A 15,224-nucleotide genomic window follows, 5' to 3' on the forward strand; every position below is an offset into this window, starting at 1 on the left:
CTATTCACATAGGTTCTAATGACTGTTGACTAAGAAAATAGATGGGTTTAAAAAATAGCCTACAGGTTGTTACAGTTGAAGCTGTTAATACTTGAAGTTGAATAGTCAAAAAAAAGCTGAAAGACACCCAGAGAAATCATGATTCAGAAGTGGTTTGTTTTAACTCTTTAAAATCTTCCAGAGCCAGAGATTCATAACTTGTAAGTAATCTATTCCAGTATTTATTATACTGACTATAACGTTCCATTTCTGGTTGCATCTGAGTTTTTCCCCACTTGATTTACATCTAGCCCCTCTCATTCAGTCCTCAATAAAATTAAATAATAAATAAATAAGACAAAATTCTAAAGATCGGGCTTTTTTTTTTTTTTTTTCCAGCATAGTCCTAGATGAATATACTAACAGAAAGCTTTATCCACAGCAAACAGTGGGGGATAACATGCTATCCTTGGAAGATTTGCACAGATGCTCTGTGTCCCATGGTGGGTGAGCATAAAGAACTGCCAGTTGTTGCCAAGTATTTTGGAGCTCCCTACCTAGACACAAAACTCTAGACAGGAACACTAGATACAACAGAACTCATTCTAAGTATATTTAACATCAGTCAACACACAGCCTGCATTGGTGCCAAGAAGAAGGCAACTACACTCATAATTTTGTGGGTGTCATACACCTCTGTATCCCCTACGCAATCCTAGATATCTTTAAACAATTTCTTGAAAGAGCTTTTCTTAAAAGCCGTTGGTGCCAGACAGTTGTCAATAGAAGATTTAGTGTAAGTTGTTATTACATGAAGACTTCTCCAGACTCTGGTAAAAAACTGTAAAAGTTGATATTATGAGTTTCTGGATTTTGTTAGAGAATTTTTCTGGAATCCTGGTCAAAAGCAAATTTGGCAAATTCATGGTATGAAAAACAAGATACTAATGAATAAGATGACTAAGATAAAAAACAGTCCCCTAATGAAAGAAACATTGGGTCTGCTAATTTCGTGGATAGTAACATTACATCAGAAGTGCATTTCAAAATCATTGAAAATGTATGTTAGATTTTTCAACCTTGGCACTTAGCATTTGAGGTTAAATCATTCTTTATTGTGGAAATCTGTCTTATGTATTGTTTAGCAGAAACCCTGGCTTCTATCCAGTAGATGCCAGAAGCATCCCTGCAGTTGTGACAATGAAAATGTTTCCAGATATTACCAAATATAATCTGGGGCATACAATCATCCCCAGTTGAGAACCACTGTCATAGAACTACTAAGTCAGATATTAGTACCAGGACCACAAACTATAACCCATCCCCAGCCTGGCTTTCTGAACCCAAGGCACTGAATGGCCACAAATATAATACATTTGTTGCTGTTCTTAAAAACACATTCATTCTTGAGTGCTTCTGGAATCTTTCCTCATTTATATCTTACCCTAGCATGGTAGTATAAAGAAAACTATGGTTTAGGAAATACATATGTAACACACACACACATATATACACATATGAGTGTGTGTATATATATCTACACACACATTAGGAAATATATATGTGTATATGTGTGTGTGTGTGTGTACACACACACATACATATATTCAGCTTTGTCCCATTCCTACTGTAAAGCATTTGACAGTTTACTTAGGTCTTATTATTTTTCTCCGCCTAGAACACTTCTCCAGGTATCTAAGGCTTATTATTTATTAGAGGTAAAAGATTCAAGACTGTGATCCTGGTTCTTCATATTAATTCATCATCAATTGGTTTAAACCAGAATTCAGAAGCTGTCTGTAGAGGCGCCTCATGGATAATCCAAACTGACAATCAAAATTCACCTTTTAGACAACAATGTATAAAGATAATATGGACAAAAATCTGTAATATTGTTGTAAGCAGCCTCTGATGTGGCCACCAGTGATTCCCGTCATCTGGTATTCATTCCCTCCTCTAATCCGCTCCATTGAATGTGGGCTAGACTGAATAACTAGCTTCTAATAAATAGAATATATTAAAATGATGGGCTATCACTTATGGTATTTGGTTACAAAAGCTCTGGCTTCTATTAATAGTTTCCGTGTGCTTCTTTTCCTCTCTTTTGTTATTATTAGCATTACTTCTAAGGGAAGCAAGCACCATGTTTTAAACTGTCCTGTGGAGAGGCACTCATCACAAGAAACTAATGTCAATAGTCAGTGGGGAGCTGTGACCCTCAGTCAGACACTCACAAGGATATCATTCCTGCCATCAACCACATTGATAATTTGGAAACAGATCCTCCCTAGTTGAGCCTTCTGATGAGACCACACATCTGGCCAATACTTTGAAGGCAACCTCATAAGAGACCTAAGGTATCTCATAGATGCTATACTATTTTTTTGTTGTTTTAAGCAGCTAAATTTTAGTAATTTGTTATAGAGCAACAGATAAATAATACAAACATTACATGGAACTCTGTTCGACGTTATGTGCCAGGCTGGATGGGAGGAGGATTGGGTAGAGAATGGATACATGTATACGTGTGGCTGAGTCCTTCCACTGTTCATCTGAAACTATCACAGCATTGTGAATTGGCTATACCCTAACAGAAAATGTTTTTGGTGTTAAAAACATAAAAATAAAATTTAAAAAATAATATAAACATCAAGAGATAATAATTTTCTTATTCTCCTCTTGATGATGACAGTGACCACTATCATCATCTCCCCCGCTCTGTCTCAGATGAGGCTGTATCATTAACCTTCTGCTCCTAAGTTTATCAGGGGTAATCCTACAAGTGGTAACCATATTATCATTGTTCCCCCAAATCCTATGCCCTAATATTGCCTATCAATTATCTTTTCCAACCATAAGTACAACATGATTAAAGTTCTCATTATGAAATTATCAAGGATCTAATATTGACTACTTCACTACTGGTTATTCAATCATGACTTATATGAATTTCAAGGGCAAAAATCCAAAGACGAGTACTTAATGAATAATTTAATTTGAGCATTCCAAAGCAATCAACTCTCGTCTGCATTCATTTTGTTATTGTTCAGTCTCCAAATCATGTCCACTCTTTGCAACCCATGCACTGCAGCACACCACACCTCCTTGTCCCTCACCATCCCCTGGAGTCTGTATTACACCCCCAAACCCAGATCTTCTTCACTGTTTAAAATACTGTCTTCCTCAACAGATTATTTTGATCACTTACATTGCATAAGCACATAAAATTTTCCAAATTTAACTATGATAATGAAGTAACTGTTTAAAAAATGATAAGGATTTTTGAGGATGTTAGTTTAATTTCATCCTCTTCCTAATCTACCATGAGTGATTAGTTCCATTTCTAAGATTTCTAGTTTAGCCAGGTCCATATTCTAAAAATAGTAAGAATTTTATAGAAATAATTAGTTCATTTTTCCTTTCAAGTTCCCAAAAAGGATCCACTTACCTCTTACTGCCCCTGGCTAAGAATAAAACCGTATGAGAAAAAAAAGAAATTAAAGATCATCCATTCCTTATGGCCAGTCAGAAAATCAATTAAATAACTTCTTTTTTCCTCTTTTAACTAGAAAGTTGTCTACTTGATTAAAAACTAATGGCCAACAATCTTAGAAGCTGAATTATAGCTTTTAAATTTATTTTTAAAGACAGGGTATCAAAAAGGAAAATGGACTAATGTGTCCTCAGTTTTCTTAAAATGGGGGAAATAAACACTTCTGGGTTAAAGTTACACTTAACAATATTAATGATATCAATGCACCTAAGCTAAAAGAGACCTCCACATTATCATTTGATCTATCAGCAGTTTCCACAATGAAATAGATGCCAATCTATTATCTCAGAGACAGAGTAGGAAATAATTTCAAAAATATCCAAAATATCGACCTATTCCTAAACATATTTTCGTCACATGTCTTTAATTGTGTTTTTGTTGGATTTGTAATATTTGGTTAATATACAGTGCTTTGTTCAAACATACCAGTAAGATAACTTGTCAATTTGTTAGCCACTCTTAATAATTTATTATAAATTAGTGTAACCAGATCTTTTGAGAATAGGGTTCAAAACTCAGTTTTGACAAGGAAAAGAGTAGGAAAGACATCAGCCTATCAGATATAAACATATAAGAGATACCTGAAGAGAATCCTAAGCTGAAAAGGATCTTGAGAAGCTAAAAATAAATACAAAAGCACAGAGAGACTCAGGAGAGGGGGGAAAGGTGTTCAAATAGACTGGATGTACTCCTGTGAGTAAGTACAAAGCTGGTATTGGGACCTTTCACTTCCATGAGGAATGGTAACTGCCTGAGAAAGAAGTTTCATGAAACTTTGTTACTCTTTTGATAACAGAATAATATACCCTAAATAAGCTGACTGATAAAAGCTTTCATCATAGTAGCTCATCACTGTGAATCTTCTGGAGCTTTTGATTTCAGGTAACCTGTTGAGAAGTCCAGATGCCTAAAAGAAGGTTACTTTCTTTTGCTTTGTATTTTATGCCTGAGTTCAGAAATTATCCAAAAAGGATTTGTGAATTACTTCCAATAATTTGTTTAACCTATAATGACTTATTCTATGTATGTTTGTATTTTATATTTGTTTCCTGGTAGTATTGGAAAGTTTGTTTTCTGGTGGCAGTTGGTATTATATGTCTTGAAAGATTTACTGGACTTGACTATCTACAAATACATACAAACTGTTCACATGATTTGAAAATACAGTCTTGAAGCAAATTTGAAATGACAACACAAATAGTATTGGTTCACTGTCACAAGAGCAAGAAGAAATTGAACCAGCCCTAAAAATTCACTTTGTTGCCAAGGAAATGGTTTTCATAAAATTGAAAAAATGTCTGAAAGCAACAGTATTGTATTTCTTAAGTTATTGCTGTTACTGACATAAAATGAATTCTTTCTATAATTCTTCTTTGGCCTTGGTTGGTGACAGAATGGTTATTAGAAAAAAATTGTAAACAGCTGTTTGCTAAGCCTCCCGGCAAAGGAAAATGAGCCTCTCACTTGAGTGTCACCTGCTTCAATTATGAAATGGATTTAAAGCTATATGGTTCTTTACATAAATCAAAATAAAACATGATCTTCTATCAGTATAAATTTGCAGAAGTGCAATTTAGTTTCACCAAGTAGTGCCAATATGGTCTAAGTAAGATTGTGTTTAAGACATTAGATATGCAAGATGGCATAGCATGAAGAATTAAAAGTAGGACACTCCATTACTATTCCCTCCCCCGATCTCTCTGGGTTTGTTTCCTTCTCTGTAACATGAGAAATGCCACTAGATTGAGTCAAAAGTTCATTCTAACATCCAAAGATAGATGTAAATGACGTGAGACTATTAAGAAGAACGTCTTTCACGGAAATAAATGACATCCAACTGTGTAAATACAGCAACAGTGTCGTGTCACATATTCTCTTTCAATGTTGTGTATTTTTATAATAGACTTTATTTTTACAGCAGTTTTAAATTCACAGCAAATTTGAGCAGGCGTCCCCATATGCCCTTTCCTTTCCTACACTCACAGCCTCTTCCACTAGCAGCATCTCAAATAAGAGTGGTACATCTGTTACAAGTATTGAACCTACCCTGACAGGTCCACAGTTTATATTAGTATCTATAGGTTACATTAGGATGTAGTCTTTGTGTTTTATATTCTTTGGATTTTAACAGATGTGTAATGGTATGCTCTGTCAGTTTGTGTATTGTCTTAATAGCCAGATCACTATGTGACGGTGGGAAAAGACATTAGAATATTCCCCATAGTAACTGTAAAGCAATGACATCCCAACAATGGCTCTTTGATGCTCTCTTTAAAAAAGAAAAAAATATCCTACTGATCATCCATTCATGCATTACTTCTGAAACTATTTCTTGTTTATCTTTATCCCCCACAGCAACTTAGCTGTGATGTACTACTCCTAGCAGATAGTAATCAACATTTGTTAACACTGAGTTGGATAACTCCAATTTGAACAAAAGAGATAAAAGACGGAAAAAGAATGTATGCTGGAAAAGTTCAGTAAATGATTATGCTCTGAGTAGAATTTTATCCAGTTAAGTAATATCCTATTATGTGATTATTATGAAAAAGTCATGAATATCCCCAAAGTGGGGGTGGGGAAATTGAATAGAGCATTGCTTACTAAAGATCACATTTTTAACTGGAGCAGTGAGCTTTGTTATGAAGGCTTTTCCCCTAATTAACATATATCTTTAAAACATCAAATGCAGTATTCATTCATCAGGAGGGATATCACCCAGCAGGCCAGGATTTTCAAAGCTGAATTTTTTTTTTTTTCCAGTGGAATGGGACTTTTCCAGTGAAGTGATAAAGAATGCTTTGAACATTTTGAAATAGCCACAGGGTCTTCTTTCTTCTGTGGGTAGTATCCAGAATTGCTTCATCTGGTGAAAGAAATTTTTTCACTCACTGCAGAAAACTTTAATTCATTACAACCAAAACCCAGGAAGATTCAGATATGTTAATCCTTGTGAAAGGTATGGATTTGAGCATATATTTAGTCCTGAGAATTGTGGTAGTGAAATAATATTATATAAGTTATGATGGTCATACTTGACAAGCAATCCTCTTTCACACCATTTCCTTATTATGTTTAGAATAAGAGGCTGTTGTGCCCTTATATTTTGTCATCTTTATTTTGATCCTAAAAGTAGAAATTATGTCTCTGAAATTAATACAATCAATGAAAGAAGAGGAGATAGAATGTCTGCATAGGGAACTACTGGAGGAAGAACCTATGATTAGGTATAAAAGTCTTGATTAAAAAAAATAGGGATTGATGTCTCAAAAATTATTTTTTCTATTAATCTCTCTGGGGCAATTCAGTTATTTTCCTTCCTTCCTCTCAAAAGCATCTTCACTCAGCCTAGCCACAGAGCTTCTATGCTGTCTACAGTTGATATTGGTATGAATCAAGTTTCTGACACTTATTCTGATGCTAATACATTTTCACAAAATGCAATCATGAAAGGATCAGATTGTATAGTAGAAGGAAGCACCAAAGGTATGTGGAAACATGGTCAAAAACTCCTGGTCAGACTGCCACCACCACCATCATCATTAGTGTTTTCTGTTGGTTTACTGTCTAAGTACGGTCCATCAGGCACTGTCTAGCCTCCTAGGTTTATATTTAATGACTTCAAAGAGCTAGTGATACTATTTAATCTTTAAATATCTGCTCTACATATTATTCATTATCATTAAGTTCATTTTCACTAGAGAAAGTTACTAACTTACTCTTTCTGTCCCGAAAAAATTAAGAAACAACTACTAATCTATGCAGATAACTGAACAGAAAAAAAAAACAGAAAACAAAATCCTTGCTAACTGGGAGTTTAAATATAGTTTGCAGAACAGGTTTGTAGATATTTATCACATATGCTAACTTCTACAATTTGCTGTTTTCCATGGAAATTTATTGATTTCTATGATATCACCACTATTTTCTAAGTACCTATGTGTATCAAACACTGTTTCAAACATTTGCACAAAGTGATCTAAATATTCTCCTACCACCAAAGGTGAGGAAACAGCCTCAGGAAAATTAAGCAATGTACCCAAGGTCAACACTTGTTAAGTGTTTAAACTGGTTATAGAATCCAAGTTGTCTGTTGCTAAAATCTGGCCTCTTCCCACCATAGGTTTTATTGGCCCCTATGTCTGATCTTCTTTGATTTCAAAGCAAGTTCTAACTCTGTCTCTGATTAACAGAAATTTTAATAGATTATTAAGCATTTTAATTTCACATGACTATTCCAAATGCTAACATCCTTTTACATTTAGAATAAAATGATTTTCTAAAGAGATTTCCTTTCTAAGAATGCAATTTTAAAATATAGACAGGTACAATATGAAGAACACAAAGTTTTAACAAATAACTAGCAATTGTTCTATTGAAAAACTATTTTGATATGAAGTATGTTTATTACAAAATATCAGTAGTTACTAAGGATTTGGGGCTTCCCAGGTGGCACTAGTGGTAAAGCATCTGCATGCCAATGGTGGAGACATAAGAGAAAGGGGTTGTTAGATCCATGGCTTGGGAAGATCCCCTGAGGAGGGCATGGCAACCCACTCCAGTATTCTTGCCTTGAGAATCCCGTGGACAGAGGAGCCTGGTGGGCTATGGTCCATGGGGTCATAAAGAGTTGGACATGAAGTGACTTAGCACACATGTAGAAATAGGGAGAATACTATTCTTTGCAAATAAAATTACCTCTTTCATGGCATATTATTTGAAACTTCAGCATCTCAGGGTCATTATAAAACCCGGAGAGTAAATTCAACTCATGCAAATAATCAGTTTGCCCTTAAGGAACAAGAGGTTACTAATGATCTAATCACAGCATTTGACCAAATGGCTTATTTGACATATGATTTGGAAATTCATCAAATACTTTAAAAAATCATTGAGTGTTTAAAAGAATCAAATATGTGATACCAGCTAAAACATGGGATTATGTATATTTAGTAAAAATACATATACTTATATGAATACACTTTTCAAGAAGTTCAAGTTTTTCTTAGTTTTATATCTATTAAATCCTATTAAAAATTCTAAAGAAAGATATGCTTGTAAATAAAGGCAGGGTAGATTATACATGGCAGGGTAGTGAGCATCCCACAAATAATGAGAATGGATCAAAGAGCCTTGTTTGATAAAAAAAAAATCACACTAATTTTGGCAAAATTAGCATATCAATCAATAAAATATGCTATATCTCTCTATATATATTTGGAAAAAACATTTAACCATTTAAAAAACATAGGAAATTTGCCTCTTTGTGATTCAAAGTATTTGGTACAAATGATCTTCTTATTAAAAGGCATCTTTCATTCATCTGTGAAAATTCCCAGTAATTTTTAAATTTATAGCCATGCATTGCATTAACATATGATTGAACAACATGTAAAAGCTGAAGGAAAATTAGGCTAATATCAGAAGCTCATGTACTGATGTTTATTTTTGTAAAGTTTACAGGTCAAAGAAGGATTATTTTAATATTAGATAAAATTGTCTTTACACATATAAAAAAAATACTGGGAACATGAATTATATCTTCAACACTGAGACATTAACTCAAGAAGCACAAGACTTGGTTGGATGAGAGATGGAAAAATCTGTTTTTATAAATTTAATCCTTCAAGCATATAATAATAAATATTAATATGAACAAAAGAAGTATATCCAATGCTTATGCTATATCTGAATTTAGCAATTAGAACAAATGACTTATATCCTACAATAGATTTAACAGTTTCTACCACCAATTCCCAATCACACACTTTTTTTTGTTTGTTTATTTGTTTTGTTCATTTGTTTGGCTTTGACCCTCAGCTTGTGGTATCTCAGTTTGCCAACCAAGGATTGAACCTGGGCCCTGGCAGTGAAAGTGCTGAATCCTAACCACTAGACCACCAGGGAACTGCCCCCTCCATCATATACTTGTTATTAGCCACAGAAAAATGGTAGTGTTCAATCTGCTTTCTTTCACTGCTAAAACAAAAAGGGAAGTTAAACTCTGACTTTAAAATGATAGCTACTGTACTGAAAAGTAATAGAGAATGGCTTAGCATTTATAAGTGTTTCAATTATTTGGACTCCACTATTCTTGGGGTTTCCCTGATGGCTCAGACAGTAAAGAATCTGCCTGCAATACCTAGGCTCAATCCCTGGGTTGGGAAGATCCCTTGGAGAAGGGAATGGCTTCACACTTCAGTATTCTTGCCGGGAGAAATCCATGGACAAAGGAGCCTGGTGGGCTAAGATCCAAGGGGTTGCAAAGAGTCAGACATGACTGAGGGACTAACATTTTCACTTTCATTTGCTGCTACCTGTATTAGAATAGATAATCACATTCTGAAAAATAAATATATATGTTTAAGTATATAAGCTAAAGTGTTTTTTAAATATGTATCATTGGAGAAAAGTAAACATGCCATTTGAAAAATAAAAAAGTAAAAACAAAGCAACCAAGTGACAAATATGTCATTTTTATATTGCCATATGTTAGAAAAATTTTACTTTTTAGGACAAAACTTATTTATAACAATTTGTGTATGGCTTAGAAATTCACTTCTGATTTGTTTCCTTATTCCTCATTTTGACTATCAGAGTACAGATGGAAAGGTCCTATTTCCATCATGTTTAATAAATAAAAACATCAAACATAAATTATAAATAAAAAGCTATTTACCTGCATGGAAATCTATTCCCACAGCAAATGAAGTTCCTGAGATAGGCATCAAAGCATCCATTTTGTCACTTGGTTCCAGAGGTATTCCCCTGATTCCTTCATGAACAGAGTACATAAGAAATGACTCTATACCTAAATTTAAAAGAAAACAAAAGCAAAATGAATATTTAATATTGAAATCATTCCATTGGCAGGAGAGGGGATTGAGATGCATTGTAGAAAGACCCTGAACTTACCTCCTCCCAAAGGAAGGCAAAAATTACAACTACTTACAGAGCATCTACTTATGAGAACATTCTGAAAATTAGCAGAAAAGATTTTCCACTTTTTCCTTTATACTTTATTTAAAGAAAGAATCACAATAACATGGGTAGGAGGGGCAGAGACACGATCTTGTCAGTCAGGAAACACACCTAGTCCCAGGGAGGAGGATCACAACCACAGGGGTCCTTCCTGAGGAGTGAAGGGTCTGAGCCCCACACAGGGCTCCCCAGTCCAAGGATCCTGCCCTTAAAGACAAGCCCCCAGAAAGCTGAGCTTTGAAAACCAGCTGAACTTGTTTTGGAGAGCCAAAGATATACAGGACACAGAGGCTTCTCTTTTACAGAGTACCCACAAAATCTCACATATGCCAGTACCAGCAAGAGACAGTAGTTTGGAAGGTGCCTGGGTCAGATCCACTTGGGGATCCTGGAGAGCCTCCTTGAGAGGCAGGAGGAAGTTGGGAAGCCCCTGGGGACTGACAGGCTGGCAGCAGCCACTTTAGGGATCTCGGTATCCTTCTCAAGCTATCCAAAAAAATATTCCATAGGAAGGAACACCTCCAAATTATTTCTATGAGGACAGCATCACGCTAATTCCAAAACCAGACAAAGATACCACAAGAAGATAAACATGATAGGCTAATATCACTGATGAGCATAGATGTGAAAATCCTCACTAAATGTTAGCAAATTGAATTTAACAATATGTTAAAGGGATCATACATCATGATCAGGTATATTATGCAAGGGATTCAAGGATAGTTCAATGTCTATAAATCAATCAATGTGACACATCATGTTAACAAAATAAAGAATAAAGAATTATATGGTAATCTCAGTAAACAAAGATAAAGCTGGCTCTGGTTGCCTAAAATCTGTATCAAGGAAATAAATGCATCAGAAATAAGATTTTCAAAACCTTATACCTCGACATGACATGCGGTTCTTTTGGAGATAATATCCCACTGTACACATACAAGTTCTTGTAGTTTCAGATGTTGGTAAACACAGCTGAGAACATCCACCATTATTTAGTTGGCAGGAATTGCTGCCTGCAAAGTAGAAAAACAAACAAAAGAAACATAAAAGTCAAGAAAAGTAAATCACATGTAATTCAATATCAATGGTTTAAACAAATATTATAACAACATGTTATTATTGATTTGTAAATGCTGTTGTTTCATATTGGTTAGTATCATGTTTTATTCCCTCAAATAATTTGAAGTAGCAGATTATAGTTGAAGTCTGTCTTTCCAAAAAAAGCACAGTATAGTGATTACAGACAATAATACTATAATCAATTTAAGAGAGTTGATTCTAAAGGAAATCAACCTGAATATTAATTGAAAGGACTAATGCTGATGCTGAAGCGCTAATACTTTGACCACTTGATGCAAAGAGCCGACTCATTGGAAAAGACCCTGATGCTAGGAAAAAGATTGAAGGCAGGAGGAGAAGGGGATGACAGAGGATGAGATGGTTGGATGTCATCACCGACTCAATCAACATGAGCTTGTGCAAACTCTGGGAGACAGTGGAGGACAGGGAAGCCTGGTATACTGTAGTCCCTGTGGCTGCAAAGAGTCAGATATGACTTAGCAACTGAATGACAATAGATTAGATATTAAATGTCCTCACTAAGAAAAGAAATGATAACTATGTGATGTAACAACTCACACTACAGTAGTAACCATATTGCAATATAAAAAATATTACATCAACACACTATACATTTTAACCAATTATCTGTCAATTATATATCAGTAAATATATACTTACAATAAATAATAATTAATATTTTGAAAAGTGAGACACATGAGAGAATTCATAGTGACAGAAAAGTCATGGGTGTGTCACGAGTGTGGTCATAGACTCTAATACTTTAAGGTCACATAAACCAGGAAATCTCCTTTCTAACTTCTAAATTTCACTTCAACTCTACAGTTACCTCATTTTCAAGAATACTTGATCCAACTGAATCAAATAAATAGTTATTAACTTATATTATTGACTCAAAGATTATACCATTAAAAGTAAGGAGATATATAAATATATATATATATATAATTTCTTAAAAGCAAGGAACTAACTGTTGCCATTTCAAGGAACATAATTCTTCCAAAAGAAATGTAAGACACACCCATAAGAGTTATCTAACTAATTGGCATATTAATTTTCCTTATTCCTGTGTAGTAGCAATAACAAATATTAGTCAGTTAATCAGAGTTATGCATTCTATAAAGATGTTCCATTGAATTTACTAGGCCCAATGTTCTAATTAAAGCTGGTAGCATGATGTTAAGTAATTTACAATCTTATCCAGCAAGTTCATTAAATATCCCAGTTTTATAACATTTTTATTATTCTAGGACATGCAATGACATTTGCTGGATGTTCAAACACTGGTGTGAAGTGCAATAAATCCAATGAGAATTACAAAACATGATGAAAGCTATATATCAATAGTGCTCTATGGAAAATTCAAAATACCAGTGCAGCTCATTATTTCTAATCTCCTGAATTCAAGATAGTCTAAAGGGACTTAAATGTTCAATCAAACCTGTCACATGCTCTGTCATTTTTGAAGTGTGAAATAGGCTCAACTGGGACAATTTCTCATCAGGGAGATCTACCACATTCTTTGCTGATTTCCCATAACTGGTGGTTGTTCTTACATAGATTCACATGCTATGATTTGCCTTGAACTTTTGAAATGATTACCTTTGTTTCCTATATAAACTAATAAAGATTAATTGATTTATTCCTTTTTACCAAGCTGACATAATAATAAGATGAATTTTCAGCTCTATTTCTATTTTAGTGATGAGCCAATTATTTTTATAGATCTATAATGATTCTACACTGACCCAACACTTATTTCATTTTATAGGAAGCATGTGAATGGATAAGTGAAAGGCAAAAGAGAAAGGGAAATATATACCCAACTGAATGCAGAGTTCCAAGGAATAGTAAGGAGAGATAAGAAAGCGTTCTTAAGTGAACTACAACACAAGTGTGCTCATTTCACATGTTAGCAAGGTTATGCTCAAAATCCTTTAAGCTAGGCTTCAACAGTACATGAACCGAGAACTTTCAGATGTACAAGCTGGATTTAGAAAAGGCAGAGGAACCAGAGATTAAATTGCCAACATCTGTTGGATCATAGAAAGCAAGAGAATTTCACAAAAACATCTACTTCTGTTTCATTGACTACACTAAAGCCTCTGACTGTGTGGAACACAGTAAATGTAAAAAAAAATTTAAAGTGAAGGGAATACCAGACCATTTATCTGCCTCCTGAGAAACCTGCACGCAGGCCAAGAAGCAACAGTTAGAACAGACATGGGACAATGGACTGGTTAAAAATTGGGAAAGGGATACTTCAAGGCTATATACTGTCACCCTGCTTATTTAACATATGCAGAGTAATAATGCAAAATGCTTGGCTGGAGGAATTACAAGCTTGAATCAAGATTGCCAGGAGAAATATTAATAACATCAGATATGCAGATTATACCATCTTAATGGCAGATGGTGAAGAGGAACTAAACAGTCTCTTGATGAGGGTGAAGTGGAAAAAGCTGGCTTAAAACTCAACATTTAAAAAATGAAAGATCATGGCATACAGTCCTATCACTTCATGGCAAGTAGATTGGGAAACAGTGGAAACACTGACAGGCTTAATTTTTTGGGTCCAAAACCAATGCTGATGGTGACAGCAGCTATGAAATTATAACACATTTGCTTTCTTGGAAGAAAAGCTATAGCAAACCTAGGCAACATTAAAAGGCAGAGACATCACAGCTGACAAAGGTCCATATAGTCAAAGCCATGGTTTTTCCAGTAGTCATGTACAGATATGAAAGTTGGACCATAAAGGAGGCTGAGCACAAAAGAACTAATGTTTTCAAACTGGGGTGCTGGAGAAGACTCTTGAGAGTCCCTTGGACTGTAAGGAGATCAAACCAGTCAGTCAATCCTAAAGGAAATAAACCCTGAATATTCATTAGAAGGACTGATGCTGAAGCTGAAACTCCAATACTTTGGCCACCAGATGCTAAGAGCTGACTCACTGGAAAAGACCCTGATGCTGGTTAAGATTGAGGAGAAGGGGTCGGCAGAGAATTAAATGGTTGGATGGCATCACTGACTCAATGGACATGAATTAGAGCAAACTGCTGGCAATAGTGAAGGACAGGGAAGCCTGGCATTCTGCAGTACAAAGAGTCAGACATGACTGAGCAACTGAACAACAACATGTGAATGTATATTAAAATACAATGACAATCTATAGCAATATGCATTTAGATATAGATTTTTTTCCAACTACCATTGAACAGCAAAAATCTAACAAGTGATACTTATCTATAAATTTTGAAAAAACAACAAATGGACAGCAGAGGAAACAAAGTAATTAAAGAAATAAAGAATAATGGATTATAGAATGATTTATAAAAACAAGAGAAAATACAGAGTTATATAACCTTGATATCCAAAATGCATGAAGAATGAAGAAAAAGGAGCTTCTGGGATTGTGTATTTTAAACCTTAATAATGATAGAAATATGCAATGAGATATAATTTTTTTATAAATAATAAAACTCACTATGCTAATAATATTGCACAGCAATAACACATATTGTATATTATTTGCTTAGTCTCTAAGAGAAAAAGTAAAATAAAAATCATTTTTAATAAGTATCTTTGCCTATTAAATATAAATTGAATGCAGAAAATAATAGAGATTTTT

General features: G+C 34.5%; 1 protein-coding gene across 1 annotated transcript in view; it reads right to left on the reverse strand.

Moving 5' to 3' along the window:
* Window positions 1-15,224, reverse strand: part of LRP1B (LDL receptor related protein 1B) — a 2,049,143-nt gene that overhangs the window by 590,680 nt on the left and 1,443,239 nt on the right. The window contains exons 34-35 of the mRNA XM_043488135.1: window positions 11,401-11,526; window positions 10,212-10,343 (exon numbers count right to left, since the gene is read on the reverse strand). Of these exons, the coding sequence (XP_043344070.1) occupies window positions 10,212-10,343; window positions 11,401-11,526 (258 nt within the window). The remainder of the gene's footprint in view (window positions 1-10,211; window positions 10,344-11,400; window positions 11,527-15,224) is intronic.

Source organism: Cervus canadensis, chromosome 15 (genome assembly GCF_019320065.1).
Source record: "Cervus canadensis isolate Bull #8, Minnesota chromosome 15, ASM1932006v1, whole genome shotgun sequence".
NCBI classification, from domain to species: Eukaryota; Metazoa; Chordata; class Mammalia; order Artiodactyla; family Cervidae; genus Cervus; species Cervus canadensis.